Source organism: Condylura cristata, unplaced genomic scaffold (assembly GCF_000260355.1).
Source record: "Condylura cristata isolate star-nosed mole 26May11 unplaced genomic scaffold, ConCri1.0 scaffold00046, whole genome shotgun sequence".
In the NCBI taxonomy this organism is placed as follows: Eukaryota; Metazoa; Chordata; class Mammalia; order Eulipotyphla; family Talpidae; genus Condylura; species Condylura cristata.
In genome coordinates, this window is record NW_004567147.1 from 2,888,347 (window position 1) to 2,903,192 (window position 14,846).

The 14,846-nt window shown below is 41.0% G+C and overlaps 1 protein-coding gene across 2 annotated transcripts in view; it reads left to right on the forward strand.

Annotated features, from left to right (window-relative positions):
• The window catches only part of PHACTR1 (phosphatase and actin regulator 1), a 531,128-nt gene that overhangs the window by 396,443 nt on the left and 119,839 nt on the right, over nt 1-14,846 (forward strand). For both annotated transcript variants that reach the window (XM_012734131.1, XM_012734130.1), the window contains one exon: nt 14,146-14,226. In XM_012734131.1, the coding sequence (XP_012589585.1) occupies nt 14,146-14,226 (81 nt within the window). The remainder of the gene's footprint in view (nt 1-14,145; nt 14,227-14,846) is intronic.

The following is a 14,846-nucleotide window of genomic DNA, read 5'->3' on the forward strand; positions in this document are numbered from 1 at the left end:
ATATATATATAATTTTCTATAAAATGAAACTTAAATCTGTTTGGCCAGAAGCTTAGATAGGGACATTCCCAAAGTATTTGAACATTTTCTTAGATTTTAAATGTTTTATTATTTAACTACCTGCGATTTTGTGTATTTCTTACTTATCAACATTTATATTCTGCTTTAGAAAAGTTGTTGTATCTCAATATTTCAAGTAAAATCTTTGAAATTCATAGCAAATCTATCTATTTCTTTCCACTTAGTTCTCTCAACCTAGAATGACTGATGAGAAGCAGTCAAGAAAATACTTGTCTTTTTAAATAGGGATATTAATTTACCATATACATATACAAGAAAAAAGTAAAATTATAAATTTGTGTGTACTGCATTTCCTCTGACAGTTTAAAATGTTTATAAAATGAAGAATTTTATAAAATTAACAATCCACTGTTTATGGTACTTTATGTATGAAGCATTTGTTTGGTGTTTGTATGTGAAACCTCTTTCAATGACAAATAATCACTAAATTTCATTTAATGATTTAAGAAATAACCATTTACAGATCATTTTGCCTAGCAAATAGCCCAAAATCCAATCTTTACTTCACCGGTAGATGCATGATAGCCTATCTTAAAGCTTATTTTTTGTTTCACTTTTTTTTTTTTAATGTAGAGGATGGACAAATTGTAAGGCATATCTCTGGCTCTTAAAGGCTTAGATGGGCAGTATAATGTCATATTTGAGTGTTCACTCACTGGAATCACATGGCTTGGATTCAACTTTGTATTTTGGGCAAGTTACTTAACACTTTCTTTATCTGCAAAATGGAGAAATTACTTCCAATCTCTAGAGTTGTTTTCAGGCACACATACTATATGAGAAAAGCAAGGAGAACAGCTACTAATATATGTTACCATGGCAATGGAGGGGAAAAGTCAAGTCTTCATAGAAAATGTCCTTTTGATGAAAATTATTTGAGTGGAAATTTGACATAACTATGCATAGTTACGATTTTTTAAATTTTTGTTCAAAATTATTAGTTGATTTAGTTCTGACTGTAGATAATAAAAACAAATTATCCCCCTAAATCTAATGCTGCTGTCTTTCTCTGTCTTATAAAGTGTCAGAGAATTAAGATGTGAGCAGTATTCTAATGTTACCTTCTAATGACTTCATTGCAGTGGGGCTGATCTGACCATGAGTAGAAAATCAAGCACTGAAGCAGCAAGCTTATTTCCATATACTTGGCACCACAGAACACTTGAACAAGGGCCCTATTATCTTTTTGGTAACAGGTGGTAGCTGGGGTGTTAAGCCATTCTGGGCAGGATTTCAGTTTCCCATTTTTCAGTGCTTTAGGCAGTACACTTCTATCATGAAGTGATCAATAATAATTAGGTGTCTGGAATGAAATACACTACAGCATTATGCGTCCTACATCTGGAAGAAGAAACTCACTTAACTAGCTCTAAATCAATGAGTTTTCTTTCTATTCCTGGAGGGAGTTTTATAGATAACAGAGAACATGGTGAAAGTGTGAATTGTGGCTCCATGAACAAATCGCACCAATCTAGATATCATGACACACTGTCATTCAAGTAATAGAAGCAATCCCCACAGCGCCGGGCTCTTTCTAACGGGAACACTTTACATCCCTTCCCTTTCACTCTAGGGCCTCCTGTTTCACATTCAATGAAAAAGTCTGTCCTGACAAGTGATCTATAGATGGCAGGACAGAGTGAAGGCTGTAACTTGGGCCTCATATCAATTGTTTTTCAGGTCTTAGTTTCATTAAGTTGTGTTCTACCACATTCCCATAACAGGGAGCAAATATATGGAGGAGGAAATATTTATTTTGTGGCTCATAGATCTCAGAAGAGAAAGTTGATACTTATCTGTTAGAACTTGAAGTTTCCTGTGCAGTTTGGGGTAGAAAAAATAAAAATGGATTCTGCCCCTTGTAACATAAACCTGCTTGAGTCTGCTTCCCGAAACAGCTGAGTCCAATCCCTGCAAATTTCCCTTGATTGTTCTTACTTGTCACTTTGAGTATAGGCACTAAAAAAAGCCTGCCTTCTTTTCAGAATCTTTACTTCTGCAAAATTACTCTCTCCTAAAACTTTGTCAACACTGTGACCCAAAGCTGCAGGTCCCTGTCAGACCTGGAGTCCTGCAAGTGTGAGCACAGTCCTCTCCAAGCCTGCCTGACCTATTAAAAGGAATAGACTTGTGGCTTAAAAAAAAAAAAAAAAACATTTATTTATATATGCATACAAGAACTTGAGTGCAGGCCAGAAGTGTGTGGAGGATAAGAGGACTCACCAGAGTGGGGAGCAGAACAGGCAGATTGACTTAAATACACTGCTGAGGGAGCATCAGGGGAGATAGGAGAGGTCTGCTGCCCTGTGCTGATCCCCTCCCAGGCTGGGATCCAACTTCTGTTGCAGTGGCTGGTGATAGATTGATAGCATGATGTTTTTAATCCCTGCACTACCAGACAGGCTCCAGACTTGTGCCTTTTACTGCCTTGTGATTTTATTGCTTTTTCTTTCATTAGCAGGAGTAAGCCTGCTGACCAACTGCATAATTTCATTATATGGTAGTTGAGTTTTTCATTCCCTTTCAGAGCCTGATCTAATAGTACAAAAAGTTAGAATATGCCTTTAATGGTTTTATTTTTGAAAATAAAACATACATCAGGAAAATGCATTAAATATCAACATTATTTTAACAAATGGCTGTAAAGTAAATACTGTATAACCCCACCCAAGGCAAAATATAAAATATGGACAGAGCCTGGAAGCTCTACAAACCTTAAAGTGATGGTTTGTAGTTCACCTGTTTTGATTTTTGTTATTTCTTAGCTATTTTGTGTGTGTGTGTGTGTGTGTGTGTATGTGATTTCAAACTTTAGAGTTTTGCATCTCTACAACTATTTTTGAACTTTAATGGAAACATAGTATATCGGTGTTTTGTTTTATTTATTTATTTTTGTCTTGATCTTTTCAGCTTAACATTACTTGTAAGATTTATTCATTTTGTGCTTATTTATTATTTTGAAAGTTTTTAGTGATTTTATTTTTTAAAATAAAACATCAGGAAAATGCAATGAGTTACAACGTTAGTTGTTTCCAAAAGTAGGGGGAGTTGAAAGAATTGTATAAGAATACTATTGTTTAGTGATTACCAAACAGCCACTAAGATTTGGCTATTTTAATTGATTTTTTTCCTTGAACTATTTTTTTTTAAGATTTATTTATTTATTCGTACAGAACTGGGGTACAGGCCAGAGTTGCGGAGGGTGAGAGGATTCACCAGAGACAGAGTGGGGAGCAGAACAGGCAGATGGACGAAGTACACTGCTGAGGGGAGCAGCGGGCGGGTCAGGAGAGGTCTGCCACGCCATGTGGTCACCTCCGGGGCAGGCAGGAATCGGGAATCGAAATCATGCGGAAGTGGCTTCAGATTGTCAGTGCTGTGCTTTAACCCGCTGCGCCACCAGACATCTCTCAAAAAAATGTCCTATATAACCACAAGGTGTTAAAATATGTAACAAGACTAATACTTATTGGGCATTATCATCTAATATCCAATCCATATTCACATTTACCCAACTGACCCCCAAATACTTTTTAACATTTGCTCAAACCAGGATCTGATCCAGATCCATGAAGAATGTACAGCGTAACCTATAGCTTAAAATGAATCTATAGCCTTTCCTTCGCCCATACACTTGGTCAGTGGATGCTGCTCCCATGGGATGAGCTGCAGGATCTGTTCCCACTATAAGGACTACAAATCTCTATGCTAATGATGTGCTTCTACTCTCATGATCTATGGCTCCCGAGAAAATCAACCTGTTTGAATTACTGTTAGAAAGAAATAGCTAATATTAATTATGTCAGAACCAAAATTGTTATTTTGGGCAGCTATTCTGTGATATTGGACACTTTGAGGTAAAGTCTATGCCTGGACCCACCTAGGGACTGCTGTGAGGCTGGTCCATGGGGAGTTTGTGGTCATGCAGATGAAGGATTACAAGGCAGGTAGAGAGATGGCTGGTCATCTGCTTGATTAGGATCTTCTAGGTCAGTCACCCTCTCTTCCACTGATACTAGGACATTGGGGTTTTAGTTGTGTTTAATTTAGATATCTACTGAAAGCTGTTTATGAAGATTTGGCCCCTCCCCATCTAACGTTTCTCTGCCTAGTTGGATGGGCTACTCCATGGAATGCCACAGATGCTTCCTGAAACCTGCTATGTAAATTTTCCTCAGAGAGAAAGTCCCAAGGTGTCCCATCAAAGGGTTATGTTGGCCAAAGAAATTGAGAGAAGCACTGCTGTGCTGTTTATTGGCATCCTCTTGTGCTCTGGAGCACTGTGGTTCTCCAGTGGCATGTCCCAGAGTCACTGTCCTCAGAGCATCTGGGAGGCAGGGGTGGAGGATGGTATAGTATTCTGCAGAACAGATTACAGAAAATGCTGATCTAGGTGACTTTGATGTAATCAAACAGTAAGTAAACAATCTCATCTCCTACCTCATGGGCCATGAAGTGTTTATTCAAATTAGCTACTCAGCATTACACAAGTTTAATGTTTCAGTTGCCTTGTTGGAGATGAGGCACTTTGTTCATTTTCCTCCACTTAGACCTGTACTGAAGTTCCTCCTGTAATAATGGGGCAGGGGGGCAGGATGTGTGTGTTATGAGGTGACCAGGATGCTTACATTTTAGAGTCTGTCTCATTAAGTGGAATTGCTATGTGGTTTGGATTTTTAGAGGCAGAAAATGTTCTAAAGTGGTCAGTCTCTAATTTTGAGGATCACTTGGCCTTAATTGTCAATTATAAAATAAAATAAAATTTTGAACTGGAACTCAATAAATTTCCCTTATAATAATCAAAACCCTATTTACCTAGATACTACTCATTTGACCAAATGCTTAGAAATTCATGGGATTCTTCAACATCTTAGTAAAGACACAACACCTATTGCTCATAGAAATAGCCTCTAGGTAACGTGACTTCATAGGCATATTTGTATTCAGTCTGCCTAAAAAGAGACATGGAGAGTTGCATTCCTTTTTACTTTTTCTTGGCTACTACGTTGTTTTTGTCACTAATTTCCTCATGATAAAAGATCAAAGAGTATTTGCCTTTGATTTTTTTAAATAGAATACCTTGGGTTTTTCTCCCCCTCCCAGAATCATGCTCTCCTTTTCCTTTTTTTTTTTTTACATATTGTATGTATAAATTTAATTTTGAAACAGTTTCTTCATTTTGAAATAAATAATAGCATTTCTCTGGAAATAGTATAATTATGGGTTGATTGTTTTGTGCTGGGTCCTTCTAGACTATAGCTATTGCACTATATTAAATGTTCCTCATTATTTATGAGTCATATGGGAAGCAGAGATATATTCTATGTAAGAGACTCATTCTATTTCTGGCCTAATTTCATTTTCACTGGAGTTGTAAAGTTTTAAAAGGGATAAGAGCTACAGATTTTACTTGTGCATTAACTATTTTAACCACTAAAGGCCTAAGACTCAGAAGTAAGCTTCTGAAAATTTTATCATCCTCAGTTCTTCTTCCTCCTTCAAACTCCTATCCCCTATAGAATGTAATTTAAAGGCAACTTAGCAGAGAAATCAACAAAGACAGATGATCCAAGAGGAAAAGCTAAACAAGTTCCTGCTCTGGTGTTCTAAGTAGGCCCAAGTGACTTCGTCCAGCTTCAGTAATGCTTTAGTTTTTCGTTCCTCATCTTGTGAGACATAGGATTTCTTTCTTCTATCAGTACTGGGACACACAGAAAATGCCCTGCTCAGAAATTGTACATCCACCAGTATATTTTCACAAAAATCTTATGCCTGTCCTTTGGGCGCCTGAACAAAAATGTTCACAATAGCAGTGTTTGTGTGCCAAAATAGATGAAACAACTTAAATTTCTTTTAGTTGCAGATGGTTAAATAAATTATAATGTGTATATCCAGTAGTATGCACTACTCAAAGGTGGTTCTGTGGACCTGTGGGACAATCTCTACAATATATTGATAAATGAGAGGAAAAATAAGTATAAAACACAGGAGCAGAATAATTCTATTTGTGCTTTTAAAGACTGTTCAGATATAACATAGAGCTGTATGAGTGTGATGGAGAGAGGCAGCATGGGAAGGAGGGAAGAATAGAGATGGGAAATGAAATACCCAAAGGAAGATGGTAGTGAAATGTAATGATTTCATATACAAAAAGTGTGACAGTACTTTGTTTTCTCTATTTCTTGAATTACATACAATGAACATGTCCTCATGTACTTTCATATGTAAAGCACACGTGTGTTTGTGTGTTCATGTGCAAAAATTTTTAAAAGGAACATCTTAAACCTATTGATCTAACCCAGGAATTCTCTTTGGTGGATTCTCTCAGGAGTGCAGTCAAGATGCCTAGTTTAAGTTCATCGATGTTAGAGAAGCATAGGACTTCTGGCTTAACGTAAATCATGTGAATAGGGAGACTGATAAAATAATTAAGGAGAGATGATGGGCACTGGCTTCCAGTAAATACACCGTACACCGAAATGGCGTTCTAGAAGAGTTTACAGAAGCAATTAGGCCAGCACTGCTGTTAGTGCATAATTGGCCAGTCCCTGGGCTTTGGGGTCTGCACCTAAGTAAGCATCCTTCGTTTAGAGCCAGCCTCCCTGCTTCTAAAGCACTTGCTCCAATGTAAACAGGCTTCAGAACAATGGGATAGAACCAAAAGCTGTGGAAAATCTCTTTAGTTCCCCTTTGTTTAAAACTAGTCCAAGGATAGTCATGTTTAAAATGTCAAATTTTAAATGTCGGCTTTATAATATTGGTTTTGTTATTGTTAAGGGATGGCAAAGCCACTAGGTCAGTATGTGAGTGTCCCTGAAAGGGAGTTGGGTGTATTCTCAGATTCCAAGAGAACACACAACACAGCACTCAGGGCCACCAGGGGAATCGGCAGGGCCAGCCAGAAGCAGAGGGATGAGAGGCGTGTGCAGGGCAAGCAAGCTCCCCTGGCCAGTGTGAGTAATGCTGGGATTTCTGAGGCACTGAGGTTGTCTCCTTATCTGGTGTCCAGTCCTGGAGGAATTAGGGGAGGGCAGCAGTGGCCTAGCAAGTGGTTTGAGGGTATGTGCCCTGGATAGTTTGATCTGCATTTGAAAAGCAGGCTCATGATCTTTGTAGGAATCACCTGGTCCTGGGAGGCAATCAGCAAGGTTCTTATATGTAAACACATGAAATACAGAAAATAAAATACAAACAGAAGCATAATTTTTTCTCTTCTTTTTCAACTTTGCTCTACCCAGAGATAAACTATTAAAGAAAGAGGATGGAGCCTACACTTGGTCAATGAAAGGGAAATCATTCTATTTTCTCCCGCTTCCCCAAAGTGAACTTCCCCCTCCACTGTGTTTTATGGTTCAGAAGCAGACCAGGAGAATGATTTGAAATGCCCTTCTGCCTCAGGCAGCTCACCTGGCTTCACTTCCTAGACTGGTGAGTTTCTTTGGTCCCTAAATCTCTGAATCACATGCAGGGTGTACACCAAACTCACCTCAGTGGAAAACACATGAGAAAAGTTAGACTATTCATCATAAAAATAAAAAAAAAAGGTAGAATTTTCTCTTTAGAATAATAAACTTAGCTCTACCTGTAGAAGGGCTGCAGGAGGTGAGATTAGAGGAGAGGCATGGAGCATACCTTGATAAAAGATCCATGAAAGATGCCTTAGAAGAAAGAAGCTCCTGGGCCTAGTGATGCAACAGGTTAGGGCATAGCACTGTAATCTAGCCACAGCCACTTTAGCATGAGTTCGATCCCTGGCCCCGGCGGTGATCCACATGGCATAGCAGACCTCCCCTGTCTCTCTGTTGCTGCCCTCAGCAGTGTACCTCAGTAGATCTGCCTATTCTGCTCCCCAGTCTGTTTCTTGTGAATCCTCTCACCACCCCTGCACCTCTGGCCTGTACACCCAGTTCTGTATGCATAAATAAGTATTTTTAAAAAGAAGGAAGAAGTTCCTGAAGTGTTAACATGTCATTTTCTGTCACATTCAACTCCAAACAAATAATGATTTTTTTTCCCATTCTTTCTACATGATAATGATTTTTACAGCAATGTGGAATGATGGAAGAAAAGAAACAGTCATTAGCAAGTCTGGGCTCTTCCACTTACTTTAAGTATATTCCACTTACTTTTCCTGAATCTTAGCTACCTCAACAACAAAATGGGGGGTGGGTTATAATTCTTCACAAGACTGCTAGAAGAGTGAATTAAATAATATCACAGCCTGTCCTTCTCAGAATGATCTTTGAGTGTTCTGTGGCACAGGGCTGTGCAGGAGGAATTGGGCAAAGCCCGTCTTGTTTCAAAGTGTCAACTAGGAAATAGCCAAGGTATAGGATGTCAGGGGAGTATTTTCTTATTTAAATAAGAGCAGATGTACTAGGTGAGGACCACCTTAATTTTTAAGAAAAAGCTGAATATATTAAAGAAGAGCCCGCCTGGCAGGCTTCCTCTGCCACCAGAGTGTTTCCAGGGGAAGTGTGAGGACTGCTCTTTGCTGCTACATTCACAGGGCTTCTTCAGCTCCTCCCTAACCTCTCTGGGCTGAGATAATATGTATTCATCTTTCAAACTCAGCTTGGGATTCTCTTCTCAAAAAAGCTGTTTCTAAAACCCCAGCAAGGCAGATTATTTATCATATGCTCTGCTAGCACCTTATCTTTTGTTGAAGAGGCTTCCTCTCAGTTTGGGATCACACAGGCCATGATGTCTCCTTTGATGGCTCCCTGAGCTGCATATTTCTCTGTATACTCTAAGGTGGGGGGCTGTCCCTGTGGTCACCATCACTTCAGCCCCCAGCAGAGTGCCTCTCACAGTGGGGAGCAGGCTGTAGCTGCTGAGTGAATATGGTGAGGATTGAAGTCCAGATGGCCCTGCGGCTGGCCTGAGCACATCCAGGACCTTTTGATACTACTCAGTGACATTCGCGAACTAGGGCATTTGATTCCGAGTCCATGTCTGCCCCACTGCAGACACACCCTCAGAAACATGGATCTGTCTACCTACTCTGGACTGAGGTTTTGAAAAGCCCCTGGGTAATCTTGTTTTTCAAAGAGTGAAATCGTTTTATCATTTTATGTATTTTAATTCAGGTTGGCAAACCACCTCTCTATGTATCTTTGGGCACATAAAGTCACCCAAAAGATCCATTAACTGATTCATGAAACTATGAAATCTGATAGCAAAACTGAACTACAAGAAGTCAGGGTTTGGGGGTGAGTGGCCCATTTGCAGGATGATTGGTGCTTGGTGGGGAGCTGTGGTGACAGCAGCATCTGTAGAGGTGTGAACCATTGCTCCTAAAACATAAATTGTTGTTAAATCACTATTTAAAAGAAACCCCATCTCACCTTGCCCCTCTGGAATAGGGCTGTGGGGGGTAGCAGTGTGGCTTCCAAAGGATTAGTGCCAGTGGAGGACAGGGCACTGTCTCTGGGTTCTTCACCTGCGCCCACAACTGCAAAACCATTCAAGCTAGGAAACAACAACAAAGGGGTTTATTTAGCAAATAGGGAAACAAGGAGTTCTCCAGACCAACAATAGCTGGTTCGCTCACGCAGACAGTGTCCAAAAGCCTAAACAAAAGTTCTCATTCAAGACGGTGTTGTCTCATCCACGAGAGCCTGGAGCTCATGCCAAGCAGTGGGCCAGAATCCAACTCAGTGCAGCTGGGGACGTTCACAGGCAGGGGCCCTAAAGTGATACCACAGCAGTTGCAGCATCAGTCTAATGGTCAGGATGGACAGAAATGGACACTGCACCAGATGGTGATGAAGGCAGCAGCACCAGGAAGCGATGCTGCTGGATGATCAACAGTTCTCAGAGGTGACCCAGATGCAGGGCACTGGCCACGCTTCAACAGTGTTGGACAGCACTGGCCAGTTGTACCGGCCACCACCTTCACAGCTACCCATACTTGTCAGCCCACACCAATGTGCTGCTCTTTGACACAACAGGCCCAAACCCTAGTGCTTCTTTTAGGCGATGGCAGAGGAGGAGGGAGGCAGGTATGGCCAGCCAGGCCTCTGTGTGAAGCTCCTTGGCTTCTCTGTGAAACTTCTCAGCTTTTCCCTTCACAGGTCAGCTGCTGGGTGTGTCTGAGAGCATCCAGTCCAAGCCAGCAAGTGTTCAACCCAAGCTAGGGTCTCTGAGCAAGACATGCACCAGAGTGCAGGAGTGGAGTCGTGCACTAGTCTAGTGGGGAGCAGTTCAGTCCAAGCAATCCTGAGAGTCCAGTGTGAGCTGTTCACCACATTCTCCAACTGGCTCCTGCCCTTCCTTCTTTCCTCTCTCAGGGCCCACACCTACCAGTCTGGTTGAGCTGGTGGTAATCCTATGGCTGATTGGAGCATTTATAGTTAGCTCACAGTTCGCACCTGATGAGTCCATTTTATGATCCCGGCACCATTTCCGAGGGCTCTCCACTGTCTGCCAATGGAGGGAGTTCTAGCATAGGAGCTGGCCCATGGGGCCCAGGGGCTGTATCCCTGGGGTGGCATGCTAGGGTAACCACACCATCCACATCACTGCTGGCCTCTTCCAGCAGCCTGAATCCCAGTTGGGACACTAGTGGTGGGTAATAAATGACACTTGCACTGCCCAAAAGCATTGGGCCAAGAACCAGAGCCCTGAGTGAGGCCTCTGTTTTAATCTCTAGTCTTTTCTCAGGGTGCTACTAAAGAAACCTTTTTTAAAAACCAAGCAGAACTTTCTAACCTGCATGCATTTCTCTTTCCTTTTCTGCATAGAGAACTCCGTTCATCTCTCCTGATGAAGGAGTGGCAGGTGGTCCTGTGGTAGGCTCTTAAAACTCCCTCATCCCCCCAAAACAGACACTTCTCCAGTAGTTCTACACCCCCCTTTAGCCCTAAGCCTTCCCTGTGACCCCCCTGCCTTCATTCTGGACCTACATTGATATGTAGCTACTTTATCATTAACATGGTCTTAGTACATTAGATACAAATGCATCCTAACCTCACATTTATTTTTGTGTTTATCCCATGTAATTAATTATAACTCAAGAGCAAACATTAGAATATAGCATTTTTAAAATATTAAGTTCTGCAGGTACTTTGCCTCAAAAATTTCATAAAGCTTTAACATTATAGGAAATTTAAAGGTTTTACCATCCAAGTCAAAAAATAATGTACCTTTCATGGCTTTCCTTATTTATTTCAGTCTTCGGCTTTATGCATGTTTAATTACATAATTAACGTTATAATCTATATGAATTTACCCCTTACTTTTTAATTATACTAGTTAAAAATGGATCATGTTGTGAATAATCTTCACAGGTATATAGATATGGTAAGTAGTCACAGCATGGTATTTTACTTAAATCCCATTTATAGATAACAGCAAAATGGTTTAAATCAGGCAATATTTTCCTCCTACGATGGGCCTCTGCAGTCACCACCTCTGGCCTTGCTTTCCTCACAGGTTTATTGCCCACCCGTGATATTGTATTAGTGCAGAAGTTTTTGGGAGTTCAGGCACAGGCACACACACCTGTGATTGTGGACACCTGGCTGAGAAACCAGAGGCACAGTGTGTGCCCATATATATGTGTGTGTGGGTCCGTGTGTATGTGTGTGTGTGTGAATATGTAGATGATAGATAAATAGATAGACAGACATTGATAGATGATAGATTAGATAGATAGATAGAGTGAGAGAGAGATACCTGGGCCAGGAAGCAAGAACGAGATTACGAGAGAGAAGCCAGGGAGAGAATATGGAGATCACAAGGGCTGGGAACCTAGGTCCCAGCCCCCCACTCAGGCCAGCCTCCCTGCCCCCCTCATGGCTGCTTCCTTGCCTGCTGGTCTGCCTGTGTATATGGTCTCCTGCTCCAGCACTGAAGGCCTGTCAGATCTACCAAGGACTCCAAGATGTTTTCCCTTCTCCCCAAATCAACCAAGAACCTGCTCAGTATGGGTCTGGTCCCCCTGCAATAGAGTAATGCATTTTCTAGGCTTTCATTTTTGTATTTAATATGCTAACATAGGATTGATGCAGCTTTTTCTCTTGGATGACTTGCTTTTTTGTGTGTTTATAAAAGCAATATGTGAACATTTTATGAAACTTGGAAAATACTGAAAGGAATAAAATGAAAAATAAAATAGTAAATTCCAAAATTTATAATTAGTGATAGGCTTAAGAATAACCCAGAGATGAATCCTCTCACCCTCCGCATCTCTGGCCTGTACCCCAGTTCTGTATGAATAAATAAACAAATCTTTAAAAAAAAAAAGAATAACTCAGAGAGCTCTCTATTAGACATTTACCTATAGATCCCACCCTGAACTTTTAAGTGGTAGTAGCTGGACTGAAGCATCAAATTTGCCCAGAAAGGCAAAGTGACCTAACAACAGTCACACAGCTGACAGCAGGGTGAGTCAGAATCACAGTCCCTGTTTGCCCACTTGCTTTCTAGCTCTTATTCACATTCTTTAGACTAAATTCTGTTGAGCTATGTGTTTGTGTATTAATCTGTATTGAATTTGTCTGTATAAAATAGTTGCCTTATTTTATAGCTGGCTTTTCCCCTTGAATAACAATGAACCAAAAGGATGTCTCCCACTGACAAAGGCAACAAACTCACCTCCTCCACTCAGTATTTACTCTGAGGCTGAAATGGCAGCAGCTGGAGTAGCTTTCCTCCTTAGACTGCACTGGGCCCTCCCTAGCCACAGGCCTGCCCTGTCTAGTTGCCCCTGCGAGTTGCCCCTGCGAGCTGCCCCTGCGAGCTGCCCCTGCGCTCTTCATCTGGCCCCACTTCCACTTGAATTGCCTTCCCTCACACCCACTGCTCCCAAAGCACTTGGCTCAGGTGAGTGGCTGGTTCCCCAGGGGAGACACTGTTGTTACAGGGCACCCCAGTGTGAACTGGGCCCCCTATCTGCCTATCTGTGGGACCTTACCCAGCACTTAAAATTCAGTTGTATACAGGTGCACACAAAAGGGTCAAAATGCCTTTATTTACAAAAGGGGAAAAGAAAAGGAAACAACAACTGGAATATCTTACCGACTGGGCTGACTTGGAACTCTGGTAACAAACTAACTGAAAGCCCCGAGTCATAGGGACCAGAGAGCCGATTCCCAGGGAGAGAGCAAGAGACACAATGGTGCCCTGTTTATCTCACAAAGTCCCAGAATTCCTGCTTAGCTCCCTCCTTGGGCCCTTGCATTTCTCTCCCTGGTACTGCTGGGAGTTGTAGTTTCCAGTCACTGGAGTAGGGGGTAGAGTCCACAAGACTCTGCAGAGTTCTTTAGGACATCCTTCCCCTTAACACTGTCAGTAACTGAACAGACCTCCCTGCACCTGGCTGCTCCAGTGGAGCAGAAGAGTGGGGAGCAGTGGGCAGCAGGCCTCTGCTGTTCTCTCACCACCACCACCGCAAATCTCTCCACAGGGCTCGGGGGACCAATCCAGAAAGTTTTTTAGGACATATGTTCATACTTTTATTTTTATAGATAGGAAGCAAAAAAATCCTCAGTGAGAGGTAATGTATGGAAGATAATTTCAAAAGAAATCCCACCTGGGAGATGGGCCAGGCTCGGGAAGATGGTGTGACAGAGTCAAGCTGGCACTGAAGTAGGCATGTCTGGCTTTTGAATCCTGGTCCGGCTTCTCAGTAACATGTGACTTTTGCATGTTGTAGGCACCTCTTGCTACACTTTCCTCAGCCATAAATAAAATGACTAAAACTAACTATTTCATAGGTAACTTTAAGATTGTTTCAAAGATTAAATGAAATCATCTGATTGAAATGATTATAGCATAAAGTTTTTAAACTGGCGTCATTAGCTTACATTAGTAAAGAATAATTTGCAGAAGCAAACATCCACCTGAGAGGAGAAAGCATGTATTGTACAAAAAGAAAGAATGATGTAAAATATCTAAAATAAAATTAAATTAAAAAATAAAATAAAATGATGCTGATAGTCTTAAAAAAAAAAGTGCAAATGCTTCCCATACTTTACATTTTAATACAGATTAAAACAGGATTCCTTTAAAGACAGGTACCTGCTCACACCTGCTTCTCTGTTTGTCTTTTGCTTGTAGCCCTGGAAAGGAAAATATCAATGAGACAAAGCAGAGAGGAGCTGATAAAGCGAGGAGTCTTGAAGGAAATCTATGATAAAGGTAAGGGGATACTCCCCTCCCCAAGGGCCAGACAGCGGGGCCTGGGGCCTGGAATCGCTGCATGTTTCTCACAGTTGGATTCAGTTTTCTGCATCAGGATTTAAAGCTTTAAAACTCTGAATAATTCTGGAGAGAAAAGAGAATGTAGCAATTAGTACTCTATCTTGTATTAACAGAGGGAATTAATGCTCCCTTTTTCTCATTACTAGAATCAAATCACAAAATGTTAAAAAAAAAAATATGTGGCTTCAGGAATCTTGTAGGCTGTGAGTCTGTCTGTGTTCCAATTCACACAGCTGGGGTGAATTTAATTGCTTTAGGTTCTCTCAGGCATTAGGGTTTCCCAAGATAACGTTAAAAATCCATAAGCATCTAAAATTTCCGTAACAAAGGTGATTTATTGATTGATTGATTGATTGCAGTCTATCTCCCCACAGTAGAATTAATTGAAATGGAGAAATTATAAAACACATAAAATACACTCACTCTATAAGGTGTGCAGAAGTGTTTGCCAATGATTACGGTGTGTCTTTTGCTGATTTAACTATATCTAAATATTTATGTTTGCGGTAGTTTACAAGGTCTAATGAGTATGGTTCACTCTGTCCTGAGAGTTGTTC